The 16,602-nt window shown below is 42.2% G+C and overlaps 2 protein-coding genes across 2 annotated transcripts; both read left to right on the top strand.

Moving 5' to 3' along the window:
• The first annotated feature begins 1,724 nt into the window (after window positions 1-1,724).
• Window positions 1,725-3,651, top strand: LOC311023196 (vesicle-associated membrane protein 8-like). The gene is made up of 3 exons (XM_084024898.1): window positions 1,725-1,855; window positions 2,576-2,740; window positions 3,407-3,651. The coding sequence occupies exons 1-3, from the start codon at window positions 1,853-1,855 to the stop codon at window positions 3,587-3,589; spliced, it is 351 nt and encodes a 116-aa protein (XP_083881024.1). The 5' UTR covers window positions 1,725-1,852; the 3' UTR covers window positions 3,590-3,651.
• A 7,740-nt stretch (window positions 3,652-11,391) lies between these two features.
• On the top strand, window positions 11,392-16,514 carry vamp5 (vesicle-associated membrane protein 5). The gene is made up of 3 exons (XM_084024258.1): window positions 11,392-11,664; window positions 13,916-14,059; window positions 15,683-16,514. Exons 1-3 carry the CDS (start codon window positions 11,662-11,664, stop codon window positions 15,824-15,826), a joined length of 291 nt encoding a protein of 96 aa, XP_083880384.1. The 5' UTR covers window positions 11,392-11,661; the 3' UTR covers window positions 15,827-16,514.
• The last annotated feature ends 88 nt before the right edge of the window (window positions 16,515-16,602 follow it).

The following is a 16,602-nucleotide window of genomic DNA, read 5'->3' as shown; positions in this document are numbered from 1 at the left end:
GGGCCTCCCCTTAGTTACTGTTGCTACGCATGTGAAGCGGTGGCATACGAAGACATTTCTTTATCATTTTTGAAGCAACAGGTCCTTGAATTCAGACAGAAGTAGAAAAACCAGCTTGTCATGGCTATGATGAAACGATGACTGTCACTGAAAGATAAGGGGGTTAAAAAACGCCATCTCTGGATGACTTTTCACATTTTCCAGCTGACTTGTATTAAAACAAAAGGATCTCAATATACGCTTAAATTATTTCATGTTTATCATGCAAAGCGTGAACTGTTGCTCCCCAAATCTAACAAAGAGCATGACACTAACTTTAGCCTAAACTCTTCTAAGGTTCCAGGACCGGCTTCTTTCTCCTCCGTCCTCTCACAGAGCCCCAGATGGTCTGGGAATAATTACACAACACTGCATAACATGTTTTTTCCCACAAACAGAAAGAGCATCGGCTAGTGTTTAAGTCCCTGATATTAAAAACAACAATGCGATCAGAGGCCAGTTTTCTGTGAACAGTATTGAACTGATCATATCCTCATATCAGTCTCAGGAGAACTACATATGGACCTGGTAGTTTTCATGCTGAAGATGGAAACACGTTGGGAATACTTGGCAAGTTTTTCACATTTTTTGCAAAGATCTGAACCTCTGCCGATGAAGCAGTACTCCTCCAACATAGTTGGATTGTGATGGACCGTCTAAAACAAAGTATTAAGGTTGTTGCAGCAGAACCAGAGGTATTTTTTTGCCGTTGTCAAAGCCTGGTGCCGACGTTACCCACAAGGCAACTTGACTGTTGACAGTTGGCAAAAGTTCTGACTGATTGTGATCAACACTTCATTAGACTGCCACAGTCCGACATGCAATGAGCTTGTAAAACTATTTTTATTTTGCAATCTGTAGCGACTTTAAGAAACTTTTTATAATTTAAAGTGTTTTGAAATCCCTGATGTAACTTTCCATCCACATCTGTGTGGAGCGGTGAGCAGACTGTAACGTAACGTGTGCAACGCAATATTTCCGTCACATTTTCGACATCCTTTTCCTCTGTTTTCGGTATTTTAGTGATATCACCTCGTTGTCCCTCTTCTGTGATGCTTTAATGTCACCCAACCAGATAATTCCCACTGTTGTGTTTATCTCAACCACAGGAGACGATGTAAACCTGCCTCACTTCTCTTTTTTATTTAGCCAATTGCTAAACTTGTAAACTTTCTTTCTACTCCTGCACTTTCGGATTTTGCTGTATGGCAGTTGCTCCTTAAATCTTTGGTGTACATCGACCATAAACAACAACACGACAACAATCCAAATATGTGTTTCTATTTAAGTCTGACTTTGTTAACAGCTTCACACCAGAATCCAGATGGATCCAGATCCAGGAAGGTTGCTGCTCGGGTGCCGCTCTGCTGCTTGTGTTCGTCGGATCCACCCGTCACTCCTCTGTAGTCCAAATATGGTCACTTCCTTCACTGGTTGCAAAAGTGTCAAGATGTTGACCGCCAAAAATGCCAACTCGAGGCTTCAAAACCGTATTCCACAAACCAACAGGTGACATCATGATGACTACCTCCACTTCTCATATACAGTTCATGGTTTGAAACCAATGGGAAAACGGAGAGAAGACGAGAAAACCAAATTCCTACATCTGAAGCTGTCTTCTGAAGTACATTTTTTCCTTTAATATTCTTTAGATGGTATTACATCCTTGTTGTGATTCTGGTTCATTTCATTGGTTGTTTGTTTCACCTGCTACTAAGATGATGCCTCCAACCTGTCTTTCAGGAAGCTCTGCAACCATGTCATATGATCATGTGACAGGCTTAACACGATCGCAGCAAGAGACGAGACAGACATGGTGAGTTCAGGCTCATGTTTATAGGGGACAGGGGAACGTTTGTCTTTGTAGAATGCTTTTTAAAAACGTGCTCTGACCCGTCTTAATCTGTGCTGCCATGGGCCAGTGGGGGCGGGGACAAATTATTATTCAGAAATAGATATTGTCGGTAAATGTACGTCAACTTCTGACTTCCTCTCATGAGTCGGAGGGCAAAGGTGAAGGCGAAAGCTCTTATATAATACAAACTGCTCTGAGATCAGACTACTCTCTGAATGCCATTCATCGGGGCTCAATCTGCTGTTACCCAGCTTGTTCATCTTTCCTTGATGAACACCTTTCAGCCGTTACAGCAGAGCACACATTGCTGCTCCCAGCTTCACTTTTCTTTTAGTTTCTTCTGATTGTGACGTTTTCTTGCGTGCTCATGCTCCCCAGGATGAAGAAATAGCTTGCAGCCTGAGATAGTTTGTAAACAATCACGCCATAAATAACAGGGCGGTGTCTAATTGTTACGGTATGTCACGGAACCAGAATGATACAGACTCAGTAAGGGAGGCCTGGAAGAAGGACAAGATACGGGAGGCTTGTATTGAAACTATGAATGACATCATTTGATTCAACTTGACGAGCTACGAGACTATCTCTCTCTCAATATTGTTAGCTAGAAAGCTACTGCTGTGATCCTGGAATCCTGGTCTTTCATTTGAAATATCATTTTGTCAACTTCTCTCATCCCAGGAGAAGGAAGGAGCGACAGAACCAGCACCTCAGGACCAGATTGAGGCCTTGAAGGATCAAGTAGATGGAGTCAAAAAGCAGATGCAGGAGAACGTGGAACGAATCATTGAACGAGGAGAAAAGGGGGCCGACCTCCTCGCCAAATCAGAGGAAATGGAATTAGGGGTCAGTCCACAGAAAGAGGGTTATTTTTTGGAGTATTTTTAATCAAGTGCCTTAAACTTGCATTCTCTCTACTGGCCATCAGGGGGCGACTCCTCCAGTTGTAAAAAGAAGTCTGGCATGGAATTCTTGGAGAAAATGACCAAATTTCTGACTTGATTTATTGTCTCAGTAAACATGTTAGTCTCTAGTTTCAAGTCTTCTTCAATACAGCATGATGTCCATTTAGTACATTATGGTCCATTTAGACTCAAAAAGACAATAAAGCAGTCAGGGTGTCACACCAGAAGCCAGATGGAGCCAGACAGTCCTTATATGGTCACTTCCTTTCTCTGGTTGCAAAAATCCAAGATGACAATGGCCAAAATGGCGTACTCGAGACTTCAGAATCGTAGTCCTGAAACCAATGGGTGACGTCGCCATGACTACATCCACTTCTTACTGTATATGCGGTCTACGGAAGACACCATCCCATATTCAAGACCATGGAGAGCTGTGTAACCCTTTTAACATTCTGTTGTTTGCTCTTTTAAACTAAAACTCTGGCCAGATCTTACACATTGCACATTTAACATATGCTTAAGTTTGGAGGTCTGTTTTCTGGAAGGGAAAGTGGAGCGGTGTGCAGGAATAATGTTGCTTTAATGTCCCGTCTCCCTCCCTGCACAGGCTCAGCGCTTGAAACACACGTCTCGGAAAGTGTGTCGCACCTACCGGTGGAAGAACATGAAGCTGACCGTGGTCATCGTGGTTATAGTTCTCATCATCCTCCTCATCATCATCCTGCTGGCCACCGGAGTCATCCCTGTCAGTGCCCCTGTGCTTCCAGTCACTCCCACCACCAAGCCATAAACACATGCTACTGTTGTTGTTTTTTGAATATGTTTTAAAATAAATATTTTTGTATACTGTCATTTGTGGGCTATAATCTAAAGCATGATCAAAGGTAACTTTAAGGCTATGATTTATGGCAGGAATATGCAAGATGGATACATAAAACACATTTTGGCTCGTGGCAATGAGTTTAACATTTAGCGGAGTTGTCTGTAGATTAGTCTGAAATCCACACATGATTTGATCATCTTTTTGTAAAATATAAAAGTAATTGGGATGTAAGGAATATATCCCATTTCTTTTCTTTCTCAGTGATCTGTGATGTCCCTTGTAGTTTACATCAGGTCAATCTCTTCCTGAAAATAGTACATTATAAGAAAACAGTTGAACATGAGAAGAAGCCCCACAGTCCGCTGCAAAAGATATGTGTTGACATGTAAAAGGTTTCCAATGAACATAATATGAACTACGAGGTCTTAGTGAGGATGCTTTAAGTCCTGGTTGGAATGATGTTAGTTTAAAGTAGTGAAACAGAAGCTCAGAAGATCAGCTATAAACAGACAGATATGCATAGAACCAATGATGTGTATCATACAATCCTAAATAAATCTAAAGACGTCTCTAAAAGGTTCATCGGTTGCGATAGCTGAGACGTTGGAGGATTGTGGGGCATCGTTGTGTGTCTTTAGCAGAGATCCTGCCGGGTTTGACTCGGCTGTCTGCTGTGGAGCAGCAGAGGTCACTGAAGCAGAGTAGACGGAGGGCAGTGAGAGAAAACAAGCAGCAGAGCTCCACACGTTCCCAGATGGCTTCGAAACGTTGATTCAATAAACACCGGGGTCAGATGTTTGAGGCCCATGTGTTCTAGTGATGGAGGATCAGCCTGAGAGAGATCACTTACAGCCCCTCTGTGGCTCTCCCCGCTGGCTCCGTGACAGCCAATAGGCCCTCAGAAATCACATATTAATGACATTATATAACACATTTTCACAATGCAGGACTGGAGCACCAACTCTGCTGTTACAGCTTACCAGTGGTCAAAGTTGGTCCCCATTATGAAGTGTTAATAGCCAAATAATCTCATCTTTATGTATATTATGCAAAAATGTGTTGTATCTGTTCTTTTAGAAGCTAGTATTTTATGTTTCATTTGTGTACAAAGTGAAAGCTGTATTTGCTTCCTGTATGCTTCTGGAGTTGAACTGGTTTTTCCACACCCCGATACTCATCTCATCCTTGTGTGGATCATTTTCAGTTCTGCTGCTCTAGCTGTAGCAGCTCTCCCATCACGAGTGTTATTTAATGATTTCAATGCTCTGATCTGTCATTAAAAGCATTTACGTTTCCGTCTTTGCGGTGTGTTGAGCTGCCACGAGATGGAGACAGAGAGTCCGACTGATCCGAGGGGGATTCCCTGCAGCTTCTCGCCTCTTGGTGAAAGTATGAAGGGCAGCTCTCTCACACTTTCTCATTTCTCTTCACGTTGTTCACAGGCTTTAGTGGTACAAATACAACAACGCGAAGCAACCAAATATTTGTGGGGTATTTGAAGTACCGTAATCCAGTGGTGTAGTGGTCGTTAATGAGGTGGGTGTACTGTTAGGTAGATAGGTTACAGAGGAGGAAGTGGGTATACTCTCCTATATATTCCAGTGGCTTTCTGGCTGATAGGCGGGTATACTGTAAACCACCAGTAAAAGGTGCGTATACTCTCCACCACACCAATGTTACACTTTTCAAATGTTAAAACAAAAGTGGGTCATATAATCTTGAGGACTGTGAAGAATGCAGCAAGAAAAAAGGGTGGTATACTAACAAACCAGGCCCAGCTGCTGAGGCTGCTGGCCAGGAGGCCTTCACTGTGCACACATCTGTTTTCATATAAAGAGAGATTTTTATTTTAAAAAAGGGCTATTTACTGATATATGTTGTTCGTCAAATATCTCTATGTTTGATTTGCCCACCAGACAAATCAAACAGTCCAACATGCATTCAAAGCAAACCGTCAGTAGAACAATTAAACCCAAACTAAGCCAGGCTGAACGTGCTGAACGTGTTGGAACAGGCTTTCCTCTCCAGTTGAGTCAACCACAGTGGACTCCTGAATGTGTTGTTTAGTCAGCAAGTGGTGACTAGAATATTAAGGTGTTATGTCCATGACAAAAGGCCTGATCTGGTTTTGGAACAACAGCCTCTTAGACCAACACAAACAAAAAGATCCAGTGAAAGGCCGTTTGTCACTGATGGGAACTCAGCCTGGACTCAGACTGTTGTAGTCATGCGGATGTGAGTCTGCCGTCCATGGACAAGGATTAGACCGTGATGTGAAGGGAGGCTGGTCAGCATGCTGAATATGGCCTTTGTATTTGTGTAGCTTTTTCCCTGAAGAAGCCTTTTGTTGGCCGGGTCTCTGACCCCAGCAGCTCTGACCTGACGGAGCCTCACGTGCTGCCTCACGTAGCCAAACGCTAAATACTATATCCCAGATGTGATTATACGTTCACTTGATGATGCAATAGAGACTAAACATGACTTGGAGGTATATAAGAACCTGATGCAAGCAAACAAGGTGAATGTTCACACATTCGGGTTGAAATTGCTGATTAATCGTCTGAATATAGCAAATTATTTTAATATACTATTGGTACTGGCGTCCTGTCCAGAGTGTACCCTGCCTTCGCCCAATGTCATCTCTCTTCTTCCTCACTCTTTTTATTCTGATTTTAATTCTGATTCTGATTCATGAATTGTATGTATGTGTACTATTATATGATATAGTAGGGTAAAGTCCTACATTACTCTTCACTGTACTATACTATGATATACAATCGTATACAACTGTATGGTATAGTATGCTATAATATTGTATAGTATACTACAACAATTACTGCACTACATAACTATACTATTATATACTATAATGTACAATACTATGCTATCTATAATACCATATACTACTACTACACTATATTACACTATACTATACTCCAGCAGACTATACTACACTATATTATACTATATTGTTCTATACTGCAGCAGACTATATTACAGCTGACTAGACTATATTATACTATATTATACTACAGCTGACTAAACTACACTATATTATACTATAATATACTATACTGCAGCAGACTACAGCAGAATACACATTACAACAAATGTTTATACCAGTATATACTATGATATTAAGGTATTAAGATATATTACTACCCCATAATACTGCTATATCATACTATACGATAACAAACTCTTAGCCAGCTCTAACATTATAAAATATATTATATGATGCACTAAACTATTGCACTGTACCAATAATACCGTAGTAGAAGTACTAGTAGTACAGTATTATTAGTAGTACTAGTCGTATGGGTGGTAGAAGTAGAGTCACACAGAGTAGTGTAATATTGTGTAGACTACATGTTGCCATGATAACATTTGTTTCCTGCTTCCCTCTGATTACGTGATGTGTGGGCGATGCAGAGTGCTTTGTTCACTGGGTCACATTCCCTTAGTGTTCACTATGAAAGAGCCGTAGTATTACGTACTTCTGAGAATAACAACCACCAACATGATAACTCATCTCTGCGAACACCTCAGTGATGGATCTTTTAGATATACATTTAGGCTTTTGTCTTTATTATTGGTCTCAATTAAAACTCCAACCAAATACCTCAATGGAAAATCCATTAGACATGACAATCACACACACAGATTCCCACAGCACTTTGGTGTCCTCCCTTCAAGTTCTGTATCTAGTTTCATATCCCTCATTGCTCTGAGCCCATTTGCTGCTCAGCATCCCTCCATCGTCTACCGCTTATCCTGTATTCAGGGTCACGGGGGGGCTGGAGCCGATCCAGGCTGTCATTGGGCGAAGGCAGGGTTCACCCTGGACAGGTCGCCAGTCTATCACAGGGCCGACATGTAGAGACAGACAGGTAACCAGTCTATCACAGGGCCGACATGTAGAGACAGACAGGTAACCAGTCTATCACAGGGCCGACATGTAGAGACAGACAGGTAACCAGTCTATCACAGGGCCGACATGTAGAGACAGACAACCATTGACACTCACATTCACACCTACGGGCAATTTAGAGTAATCAATGAACCTATCCCCATCCTGCATGTCTTTGGACTGTGGGAGGAAGCCGGAGAACCCGGAGAGAACCCACTCACACAGGGAGAACATGCAAACTCCACACAGAAGGAACCCAGGCCGACCCGGGAATCGAACCCAGGATCCTCTCACTGTGAGGCAACAGTGCTACCCACTACACCACCGTGCAGCCCAGTTCAACCTTTAAACGATATTGAACAGAATCATCTGTAAAATAGTATGGGTACAAAGATTTAAGAAAATCTTTCTGAGTGAGATTTCATTTACTTCATGGACATCAGCTCAAGCCTTTGAGAGTTTAATAAACAGACAACATTTGCATTTGCAGGGCTTCAGCAATTCACAATATTATCCCAATAATCAACAAAACTAACTTTTACTTTAGGTTAAGAAATAAATGATCGCGGATATCACAGATAAGATGGACATCCTTTTTTGGGAACATTGTGTTTACTGGAAAAGAAATAGAATGAAATATATTTGAATACAATGATCAGAAATCACAAGGTCTCCCTGCATACATAAAGGATAAATACACCAGTTAAAATGTTGTATTTTTGTATACTTGTATTTTTTAAAGGCTTTTTTTCCCACTTGTGATATACTAAACCAATGTTTTCGTTTAACAAACTCAACGAAACACTACTTCCTGTTTCTTATATTCCTTTACTATCAAACACTCTGTCTATTTTCAGCTTTAGATCCTCTATTTGTTTACTTCCTTTTTCCGTGGCCTTTGATACAAGTTTACAAGAATGTAGCCCAGAAGTGTGGCAATTCGTTATGATTTAATCCTGCAGCAACTTGTTACAATCTGACTATGTTTTGACCTCTCCTGGGTTTGGACTTTTCCATAATCAGAGGTGTGAAGGGATCTGCTGGTAAAGAATGAATCAGAAGAAGTTCAAACTACAATGGAGTTGTGTTGTCTGCCTGTCAGCTTCTTATCACAGCACACACACACACACACACACACACACACACACACACACACACACACACACACACACACACACACACTCAGCAGTCATGATTAAGAGCCTTTGTAGTCTTCACCTCTACTGAGCTGTCCTGCTCCAGGAAGTCCACGGAGACGTTGGGTGTCTGGTCTTGACGTGACCCAGCACATCTCAGACTGTAGCTGCACTGTATCGTGTTTTTAAGCCACAAACAACATGTAGTGCACCATTGTTTTCTGTCCGATGGGGGGAAAAAACTCAAGTTAAAGCGTTCTATACAGATACCAAAATGATAGGTCAAAACTATGAGACAGAAGTCTATAGGAGGGAATGAATTACCATAAAGTGCAATAAGGTCATATAAACTTCTTAGTGCCTCGCCACACTGTAAGTCCCTGTGGGGATATTGTATGAGTATTACACATATACATCACAAGGGTGGACCAGCAGTCGCCTTCTTCAAATCCTGCACAGCCCATAAGAAGGCAACACCCTTCAGTGACCAAGCACACAATGTTCTGCAGTAAGTGGGCCTGCTAGAATATAGTCTAAGGTCCACGCCATGACAAAGATGTGAAGAGAGGAGGTGTGTCAGACACGGACAGGGGACAGGGTGAAGGCATATCAGTGGGCTTAAGACTTGCCCCAACTCCGACCACTTTTAAAACTAGACTGAAAAAGTTTATGTTCACCATAGCTTTAAATCTTTTAATGTCTTTTAATACTGTTCTTTTTATTATCCATTGTAATGCAAATGTATTTTTATTCTCCTTGTCTTTCTGTAATGCATTTTAATTTTGCCTTTATTTTCTTTTAATTCTTCTATTTTTTCACTTTATTGTATGACATGTTATGATGTGAAGCACTTTGAGTCTGCCTTGTGTATGAAAGGTCCTACAAATAAAGTTGCCTTGCCTTGTGATGCTTCTGCTCTACTCTTATTATTAGTTTTCCTGCTGGATGAGGAGATAAGGGAAGTGCTGCTGCATTCAGGTGCCCCTGGTTTATTGCAAGACCACCTGACATGAAGAGACAGACAGGTAACCAGTCTATCACAGGGAGACATGTAGAGACAGACAGGTAACCAGTCTATCACAGGGATGACATGTAGAGACAGACAGGTAACCAGTCTATCACAGGGAGACATGTAGAGACGGACAGGTAACCAGTCTATCACAGGGCTGACATGTAGAGACAGACAGGTAACCAGTCTATCACAGGGATGACATGTAGAGACAGACAGGTAACCAGTCTATCACAGGGCTGACATGTAGAGACAGACAGGTAACCAGTCTATCACAGGTAGACATGTAGAGACAGACAGGTAACCAGTCTATCACAGGTAGACATGTAGAGACAGACAGGTAACCAGTCTATCACAGGGAGACATGTAGAGACAGACAGGTAACCAGTCTATCACAGGGCTGACATGTAGAGACAGACAGGTAACCAGTCTATCACAGGTAGACATGTAGAGACAGACAGGTAACCAGTCTATCACAGGGCTGACATGTAGAGACAGACAGGTAACCAGTCTATCACAGGGCTGACATGTAGAGACAGACAGGTAACCAGTCTATCACAGGTAGACATGTAGAGACAGACAGGTAACCAGTCTATCACAGGGCTAACATGTAGAGACAGACAGGTAACCAGTCTATCACAGGGATGACATGTAGAGACAGACAGGTAACCAGTCTATCACAGGGCTGACATGTAGAGACAGACAGGTAACAAGTCTATCACAGGGCTGACATGTAGAGACAGACAGGTAACCAGTCTATCACAGGTAGACATGTAGAGACAGACAGGTAACCAGTCTATCACAGGGCTGACATGTAGAGACAGACAGGTAACAAGTCTATCACAGGGCTGACATGTAGAGACAGACAGGTAACCAGTCTATCACAGGGACGACATGTAGAGACAGACAGGTAACCAGTCTATCACAGGGAGACATGTAGAGACAGACAGGTAACCAGTCTATCACAGGGCTGACATGTAGAGACAGACAGGTAACCAGTCTATCACAGGTAGACATGTAGAGACAGACAGGTAACCAGTCTATCACAGGGCTGATATGAAGAGACAGACAGGTAACCAGTCTATCACAGGGCTGACATGTAGAGACAGACAGGTAACCAGTCTATCACAGGTAGACATGTAGAGACAGACAGGTAACCAGTCCATCACAGGGAGACATGTAGAGACAGACAGGTAACCAGTCTATCACAGGGCTGACATGTAGGAGACAGACAGGTAACCAGTCTATCTTGTCTGTAGAGACAGACAGGTAACCAGTCTATCTTGTCTGTAGAGACAGACAGGTAACCAGTCTATCACAGGGCTGACATGTAGGAGACAGACAGGTAACCAGTCTATCTTGTCTGTAGAGACAGACAGGTAACCAGTCTATCTTGTCTGTAGAGACAGACAACCATGCACGCTCACATGCACACCTACGGGACATTAGAGTCATCAATGAACTGATCCCCATCCTGCATGTCTTGGATCATAAACAATGTATGTTTATTTAATTTCTGTGAAATCTCAACCTCCAATTAGAAGTCGTGGAAGACAGGGAGTGGTTGGAGTTGATTTTAAGATATTATTGACATGGGATAAAACAGAAAGCGATTCACCAAATTGCCAAACGCGGACTTTACAGAGTTCGCAGTAGGGTCACGTGACCGCCTTTCGTAATTGCAAACTTTCCGGGAAGACCGTGAACGCATCATAATTAGATGGCAGCAAGACGAAGTTCCGCCACCGCTACTCGACAGAAGTGAAAGGACAGGGACGAGTTCAGTGCGGGGCGAGAGGACGGAGAGCTGCGCAGACAGAAGCGAGCTGACGACGTCGCTGTGGTTGGAAGGAAGAACATTCACACACGTTTCCACCGCAGCGCTGTTATGCTGCGCTTCCTTTCTCTAAAGTTGACTCAAGTCGCACTTTAGTGCACCGGATCCGGTGACAGGCTCGACACAAATACAGCAAGACACGCAGACATGGTAAGTCAGTAAAGTCCATATGAGTGATTTATATTTATAAATATATATATATATATATATATATATACACGCGCATATGGGCTGAATAGCGTTGTTATAAAGGCTTAGAGGTCGATTAGAGGGGGAGGTCTGGTGGAATGCTTTAAAAGTGTTGACCCTTCATGATCTGCGGGCAAAGTCCCATGAGAGACTGGAGGCTGAACTCTCAGCTGTCCCTCCGAGATGACGAACATCTACCCGGAAAATCACACTAATATAATGCAACTGCTTTAAAAACAATGTTTTTGGAAACACGTGAGTTCGGTGTCAGGTTGAGGGGAATCTTAAATAATAATACACTTAGATAAATGTGTGTGTTTTTTATATACATAGGCCTATACATATATATGCATATAAAGTTAAAGAATGAAATAATAATTAATAAATAAAACATTTTTGCAGTTACCAACAACAGCATGTGATACATCCCAATAACCCTCATATTTCTCCTTAAAAAAGACACAGCCTTATTATTATTATTGATATTATTGTTGTTGTTATTATCATTATAATAAGCTAACGAGACAGGCTAGAGGACCTTACTACACTATCATGAACATGCTTTAACCTGTGGTGGGTGTGGTTTCCCTGGATAATGCCAGGTACATTAATGCAGGCTAGAGGGAGTGAGTGAGGGAAGGAAGGAAGGAAGCAAGGAGGGGAACTGGAATGGGCAGCAGTTCCTGTGTTAAGACGGCAGAATTTTAAACACAGACTATTGTTTAACTGCTATTTGCTGGGCCAGAAATGTGATGACTGGTCCTTCAGGATATCCATCAATCATTCCAATCAGTCACCGCTGTGACGTTTGCTGTTCTCAGCCTGCAGCCAACTCATGTGCATACAGTAGGTTTTAACAGGAAGTGATGGTGAATTATGAAACAAATCAAGACACAGAGAGCGCACTTTTGTTTTGCTGTATCTGTCGGTTTCCTGTTGCTGTCAACTTGTGAGATACTGGTTTCCTCTCGTGGCTCAGAGGACAAAGGTGAAGGAGAAACCTGTCAGGATACAAACTGCTTTGAGGTCAAACTACTCTCTAAATATCCTGCTCCAGGCTGATTATCGCTCAGCCGTTGCCCAGTTGTTGATGTTTTGCCCTCTGGTTGGGCTGCATTTTCCATCCGAGCAGATGTAGTGGAGGATAATGTCACAAAACCTGCTCTACTTCACTTTAAAGTTACTTCTAAGCATAATTGTTTTCCAAAATAAGCTTGAACATTGATGATTTCAGCTGTCATTTTCTGTACTCTTGCTTGCTTCACTCTACTTGTCACAGCAGGATCAGGTCAAATGCTCTGCAGGGCTGCTGCCGTGTTTATTAAACAGCAAACCAGTCTGATCTGCATCAGGCACACAGGGTTGATCTGTTATTCTGCTGGAAGCCTGTCTGGACAACAAGTTGTTTCATTGTGCTCACAACAACATAAGGAATTACAGAATACATATTCTAATGAAAGATAAAACAAAAAGATGCACAAATTAGAAAAAATAAAATACAACAAACAATACTTTAACCTTCAGCACTGCTATTGAACGGCTGATCTCTGGGAAAGTACAGAAGAACTCATGAGAGAAAAAAACAAACAAAAGTCAAAGTCAAAGCAACAGGTATCCTGACTTTTGGTCCCGAATATGAAGAAAGCTCTGGATCCTACATTTCACATAATGAAACCAATAACATATTTTTTTGATTAAACTCTCCGTGCCGGGTGAATGCCCACGCCTGATGACATCATCAGGGCTTATTTCCTTGTGTCAAAACTCCCTCCAGATCTACAGAGGACACGGAACAACTATTTGACTGGTGGAGTGGTACACCCTATGACCAGCAGACTGACCTTCATGTGAACGGTTGTAGTGGCATCATGCAGAGAAAAAAAACGTTCTAACGGACTAACATGTACATTAAATGTAATTCCATCATTTCCAAAATCGCTGATTTGTTATCAACCTTCTTTTCGCTACTGGAAAGTTCAAAGAATACAAGCACATAAATCCTGAAAAAAAATGTAATTGGATCCACATGATGCCTCACCTAGGGATGGGATGTAGGACGCCACCTCAAAACACACACAATAAGCTGATCGTGGTTATTCTCCGTAGTAGTCGTAAATATGATCACGAGTGTCTAGCTCACCATTTAAAGAGTTTTAAGAATATTTTGGGATTATTTTTATGACCGTGTTGTGTGTGTGTGTTGATTGGCCAGGAGAATGGGAAGAACCGCCTGCAGCAGGCCCACGAGGACGTGGAGGAGGTGAAGGGCATCATGCTGGACAACCTGAACAAGGCTGATGAGAGATCTGGAAAACTGGGCGAGCTGGAGGATCGGGCCGATCAGTTGCTGGCAAAGGTAAGCAGCGTGATCAGTGTTAACGAGTCTCTGGGTTGCAGGATGGCTCCACAGACTCCTTTTCCAAAGGCGTCCAGGGATTAAAGGTAGGAAATGTCATATTGGTGTCTATAAATACCTTTTAGGTGGAGCTGGAGAGGAAAACAAATGTACAATTTACATCCTGATTGTGTTTTATGGTGCTATTTTTAGAAAGGTATTTCCTATTGTTTCCTAAGATGAATGAAGCGAGCTGGTCTCGCTGGGTACGGCAGAGTGAGTCCAGGACATGCCACGAGGCCAATGTCCGTCCGGGGGTCGACGAGCGGGTCACATCGTTCCCACATTGCCCGTCGGCCATTGTTCAATCAGAGAACTAAAAAAGCAAACAGGCAGACAACCGACATTTCAATACAAGAACCAGTCGGATGGACTTTGGGATCGCAGGGTTTTATGCCCAACTAGGAAAGCAGCTCTCTCATTGAAGTTCTTAAGGATCAAACTTAAACTTAAGTCAATATTTTGCCATTGTTGTTGAAACGGTTAATGTAACTCAACCTTGTGAAAATCTCTGTTGTTTATTTGATCTAAAATTACTCTACAACTCTAATAAAAGCCATTCAAATATGCGCATTGATATCAAATCACATGTGCGTCCGAAGCTAGAAGCAGGTTCTGGGTGCACTTGTTGTTCGTGTGCGGCTGCTTCTAGTTTCGGTAAGTGTCCCGTGTCCCGGGTGGAGCTAGTCTGTTCAAGTTCAAGAGAGTCTCATTTCGGCGTACGCCGACCTCATTCGCTCTGTTTTGCTCTCCAACATCTCCTGCCTGAAATATGCGGCTGAGCACGACACAAGTCACCAGAGAGAGAGAGAGACTGGACCTCAAGAGTCAAATGTGGGCTATGATGCAAACCAATGAGCTGAAGGAAGCTGAAGAGATCTGCAGAGTCGGGGGATGGGGTATGCGTTTCCGAGCAACACCTTTCACATTGCATGGAGTCAATGTATTGGTGCAGCTTTATGTTTCACAGTCTACAGCTGATTTCCTGGTTTGTTCTGAATCCACGTTATCACAAAGTGTATCCAAAGACCTCGTCGAGCTTCAATTGTAGTCGCCTGCCTGTTTGCTCTTATAGTTCTCTGGGAAAAATGCTCAACAATGTGATGTGACACGGGCCAGTGGGGCAATGTGATAACTCTTTATAGCTGCCCCTTTCATATAACATGTAGTCATTTGATCCGTTGTTGGTGTAAAAATGCAGCTTTAAATGTTTGTCGTAACTTCTATGAGTGCTGAACTTCAGCTTGAGAGCTGCTTTCCTAGTTTGTTTGCTCACTATTCATGTTATCACAAAGAGAATCCTTTCGTTGTGCTAACATCTCAGTTTACTCTCGTAGTTCTGTGATAAGTGCTGAACAGTGTGATGTAACACTGGCCATGCTGCTTGTTGACCCCCAGACAGACCGTAGGCCCATTGGTAATACAAACACTGAATTAAAAAAACACTTGACGAATTATTTACAAAATAGCTTTTCCGTTTTTTTAATAGGTTTTGGAAGTTTTATAGAAGTTGTGTTCCATGTGTCCATGAAGTAGTAAAGTAATGTGACATCTTCTGTCTGTGTGTGTGTGTTTTCTCCCCAGAGTAAACATTTTGAAAAGACTGCCAACCAGGTGAAGCAGAAGAAGAGATGGGAGAACAAGAAGATGAAACTGGTGTTTATCGGCATCGGGGTGATAGTGGTACTCGTCGTTGTCGGAGTTATTATCTATAGCGTTATTGGATAGCACGCAAGCACAGTTGCTGCTTTGCTGGTGAAAGGAATATAGGATATCAGGACTGAGGACAAAGTGGACAAAGTTCCTCATGTCTTCAAAAGAGGAACTGTGGGACAGCATCTCGCCTGAACTACTCAGTCTGTGATATTTCTGTGTTTAATGATATTTATGAGAGGTTCCACCCTTCACTAGTGTAAGTCTTCACTTGATATGGTACCATTGATTACTCGGCTGCTTCGCTGCTTTTTTACATAACAATTCAAAGGTCATGTCTCTTTCTGGCCCACATTGGAAGAACACACAAATCTTAGATCTTAGAATTAGATCGAATGAGGACACCATCCCATGAATGACTCATATTTTTAACCAAACGTTATCAGGCTGCTAATTTTCTGTATGTTTGTGTATGTTTGTACATTGGTGGTTCACGTTCAAGAGTACTCGGAGAACTGCCATCAGCGACGCACCAGCACTGACCTGAAGGAGAATCCATTTTTACTGATGATTCAATCAATTATTCGAGTCAAGTGTGAGTTTAAAAGACTGAGGAGAAAACAAAACAGATGTTAAACTTGGGGAATGTATGCAGCTTCAGATAGCTTCACTTTGGAAAGAATGAACTGATGTATTGCCACATGAAATTTCATCAAAAATGAAAGGTCTTCTGTATCATTAAAATATGTTTAAACCTGCAAAAGACTCACTTTTCTCTGGTGCTGTCATATTTGTTGCCTGAAATTAAGATTTATTTAAACTGTTTATCTATACGTCAGCCCTGTGATAGA

This window comes from Eutrigla gurnardus (genome assembly GCF_963514095.1).
Source record: "Eutrigla gurnardus genome assembly, chromosome: 13".
Classification (NCBI taxonomy): Eukaryota; Metazoa; Chordata; class Actinopteri; order Perciformes; family Triglidae; genus Eutrigla; species Eutrigla gurnardus.
This window is presented reverse-complemented; position numbering and strand designations above follow the sequence as displayed.